The sequence below is a fragment of the Homalodisca vitripennis genome, chromosome 4, assembly GCF_021130785.1.
Source record: "Homalodisca vitripennis isolate AUS2020 chromosome 4, UT_GWSS_2.1, whole genome shotgun sequence".
NCBI classification, from domain to species: Eukaryota; Metazoa; Arthropoda; class Insecta; order Hemiptera; family Cicadellidae; genus Homalodisca; species Homalodisca vitripennis.
The window spans coordinates 114,254,306-114,258,509 of NC_060210.1; the positions used below are offsets into that span (position 1 = coordinate 114,254,306).

At 32.4% G+C, this 4,204-nt stretch overlaps 1 protein-coding gene across 1 annotated transcript; it reads right to left on the minus strand.

Annotated features, from left to right (window-relative positions):
* Positions 1 to 248: 248 nt before the first annotated feature.
* LOC124359956 lies at positions 249 to 3,787 on the minus strand. Its single transcript, XM_046813149.1, has 3 exons — positions 3,539 to 3,787; positions 1,546 to 1,766; positions 249 to 637 (listed from the first exon to the last, which is right to left on the minus strand). Exons 1-3 carry the CDS (start codon positions 3,669 to 3,671, stop codon positions 524 to 526), a joined length of 468 nt encoding a protein of 155 aa, XP_046669105.1. The 5' UTR covers positions 3,672 to 3,787; the 3' UTR covers positions 249 to 523.
* Positions 3,788 to 4,204: the final 417 nt, after the last annotated feature.

A 4,204-nucleotide genomic window follows, 5' to 3' on the forward strand; every position in this document is an offset into this window, starting at 1 on the left:
TTGATTTATTAGAAATAATATCAATCATAATTTATTTTCAATTAATATTCAATCTTTTAAATTAAAATTATTTACAGAAAACAAAACAACATCATACCACTAATAATAAAGTGCTGTATATATATATATATATATATATATATATATATATATATATATATATATATATATATATATATATATATTTCAATAAACATTGAATCGCAAAAAGTATATATGTATATATTTATATATATATATATATATATAGGTCGAGAATATTTTTAATGCAATATAATTTTGCCAAGATTGCAGACAAAGCTTAGAACGGAACGTGCCTATACAAAGGGATACATTGTCTCAGTAACTTTAGATTGTATATGTCAGGATAAAACTTACCGTTTCCTACTTCAACCGACAGTATTGTTCAAGTTATTAACTTTACCAAGAACATTAAATCAGTATTACTGTTACACTCTAGCCTGCCAACGAAGTATAAGACGTATTCTATAGATTATTTATAACACATCTATCGTCTAGATGTTCAAGGGTTAATTTCCTCCAGCTTGTCCAGTTCGTACCACAACCCGTCCTTCTCCAACGCTGCCCTCTCGCTCTTCTGTTGGAATTCTAATACTCCCTCGTCATTCTTCTTTACCTAAAAGAAAGAAAATAAATTTAGTTTTCCATTCATGGCTTTAATCAATACACCTAGTGATAAATCACTATTTCTGTGTATTGAAACTACAAGATTAGTTCATTGTTATCTCTTGTTAACGTACAAAGTTCAGGTGTTCTTAATACGATCACTAAGGGTGAAATGTAATATATACTATATTTATTGTTGCGGTTTTCGTTCAATAAAACGTTAAACGTTGCTTAAAGTCCAGTAAAAATGTCATAGTTTGATCCAATTAGTTATTATCGTTAGTCGAAAACCCGTGAGTCATTATCTGCAATACTAGAGTAAACCGCATGAAAAAAGTCCAATGGCATTTGACTGGTGCGGTGTTGCCATATCGTTGCTGATGAAAAGCTGTTTCCGCTGTGACGTGGCTTTGGTATCATACTGTCTTCTTGGTTTATATGTTGTCAGTAAAACCGATAAAGAAATTAAAATGCACGTATGCAAACGTAACAGTTAATGATTTTTTTATTGCAAGAAATGTTGAGACAGATCTCCACTTGTAAATATGACAACAGTGTTAGATGTTTGATGTTGGAGGGAAATTTAGACGCGCCTTCTACCATTGGATCGTTTTCATGCGGACCACTGTAGTATGAAAGAAGTTTTCCATTTATGTCACGTGGTTTGTGTCAGATTATTTTTAGATACTTTTAATTGAGCGGCTTTTTTTGTTAATATTTACACTCCCTATAGTTTTAATCTTCATTAATCCGTCATTACTTTGTGACGAAAACCCAGAAAGTAGCTAAGGCAAAATACAAAAAACGTTTGCTTAAACTGAAAGACGAGTACACCTCTGATGTCTGAAATTTAACACTATTCTGTTTTTTATCGTTCAAATTATTTAATTTAACGCAATCATGTGTTACATTACATACCTCGTAGACTCGTTCCATCTGGAAGTTGCCAGCCTTACGGTGCCCGACCAGGTAGAAGTGCAAAGTGTCGCCCTCACTCATGTCTTGTTGTTTCCTCAGCCTGAACCTAGACTTGTCAGAGAAACACTCGACTCTGCCCTTGGTGTATAGTTTTTGCGCACCGGTGAACTCTTGGTTCAATGACACATAGTATTTGAACTCTTCCATCTCCTTGCCGGCATCTAGAACATGTGACTACCGTTGGATTATTTTAGTACACAACAAGTGCAAGTGTCATGTACCGTAGTACTCCTCTATAGTTAACGATACGCGAGGTATGATATGTTTACACCTGACTCTTTCACCTCCTTAGAATTGTCTCTTTTAATTAGTTTTCCTTCGATTTAACACAACTGTCCATAGACTACAACGTACATAACATAGCCATTGCATATCAGAAATAAACATCATGGGCTATAAACGCAATTAGTTTGTATTGCCATTAAAACTTTTTTTATTTTTTTTTATGTGTATATATATATACATAGTTCTCGTCCTGGGTGAAGAAGGGAAATATGTATTGGATGGTGTGGAGATTCTTGTACCTTCAAGATGAAATGCTTTACTTAAAATATGAGGCGGAAAACTTGGTTTGTTGCCAAGAGTAGGGAAGGGTCTAGTTTAATAATATATGAGATGTAACATTGATTGTAAGTTACCGACTTATTGGTAGGCATTAGGTTTCTAGGTTTTTGGCTACTGAGAAATTTTTGACATTTACGCACAAAGTACTATTTCAAATTAATGTCAACTACTATGTTGTCAACTCATGTAATAACTCTGATTGATTATTAGGTTTGATTGACAAGGTTCAAATCGTATTATGATTACTACGGTTTTATCAGTACTGCCAACCTTATTCCTTTACCTATCCATATTATTCAATTTACCAATTAGTATTGAATAATTACGTAAACAGCATGAGGGATATTTTTATTTGGTATTTCATTAAAAAGTGTCTTAGAACCCACAGATTCTCAATTATTTGAAAAACACATTACACTTTACTGTTGCACACCATTATAAATAAGAACCATAGCATTCACAAAATCACTGAGTAACTACAATATATATATATATATATATATATATATATATATATATATATACAATATTCTAGACATAATGCAGTTGGAAATGTCACTATTTAAAAAAAGGCCATTTCAATCGTGTTAACGTCTCGATTTTAAGGATATAATATCTCTATAGTTACCACCTAAACAGTTGAAACAAACACTATTCAATCTTTCAAACAGCACTCAAATTTCAGTAAAGCATCATTGTTCCTTTAAAGACCGTGGGTCTTATGGGTAAGGTATACTTTAAGGTAACGCAATCGCATTTTTACAGGGTTATTTTTAAAACCTTATAGCTACAGCCCTTTAAGATATATTACCAGCAAATAGGAAATCTACAACGGTGATTTTAATAAATTACCGAGTATATTTTGAAAATGTCATAAACATTTTTTTACTTTTCTAAATAATTATTGATTAAAAACTAATAATTTCTTCATGACATAATTCATTAAAACAACCAAATTCCTTACCCAATCAATTAATCACTGTGAAACATGCGTAGTGTTATCTTTAACAGTTTTTAATCAACCCTGCTATAAAATTTACCGAGTTTAAATGTCTACGACTCGTCATGGAGTCAAATACTTTTATTCTGCATTTTATGTCTAAGGAAAGACCATTAACTGAAGATGTAAGTACTATTGAAAGCAAAAATGTTTTTTTTTTTTTTCAATACAATTTAGAATGTAAGCGATATTTTTAATGCTTGATGATTAAACGAGAGTTTGGACAGTGCCTGCATTGTTACTAGTAGATTGTTAATTATTTTTAAATATGGATTAGTAACACATTATCCGACATAAAGCCTAGTTATAATTTCCTCTGCTTATGTTAAAAAACTGTCAACTTCCAGAATTTATAATCAAACTCGTTACCTGGTATTGATATATTGAAACCCTTAGCTCCGTCTTCAAGCTGAACAAGTAGACTTGGGGTCTCCACTTCAGCCTGGGTTGAGCAGACAGCAGCAATAGTAACCAGGACTATCACTTTCCAGCAGTCGGCCATGGTAGCAAGGAGCAGCAACTAGCAGTGGAAGCACAAGCAGCAGAAAACAGTCTGTTGTATATATCTCGCTCTTCTCTTATCAACAAGCTGATTCGCTATCTAACGATTGCTAACTGATAAGAATATTGTTATTGTTGACATTCTAACATTTCACTGATCATCTCATTTACATTACATCTCGTTGGCATTGGTGCTTGGAGATATCAACTGTGACGTAATTGATGAGTCCAAACAAACTGCTCCAAATACTAATTAAATATCAAGGTCTGATTTATGCCCGTCATCTCCTTTATATAAACAGTCTGATTGTTTTCTACATAAGTAAGCGGTCGGTAATTAATATTTAAAATGAATAATTATTGTCTATACGATTCCATTCTTCTATAATATATAAACTCTTTAAAATATTTTCTAAGCTTTATTAGGAGTACCGTACTATTCGTAGTGGCAATTCATGTACTAAATTATATTCTACTATTAGTCCTCTTAATTCCTTAAACACATCTTGCTCTTAGTGAACTGACTTAACTGTG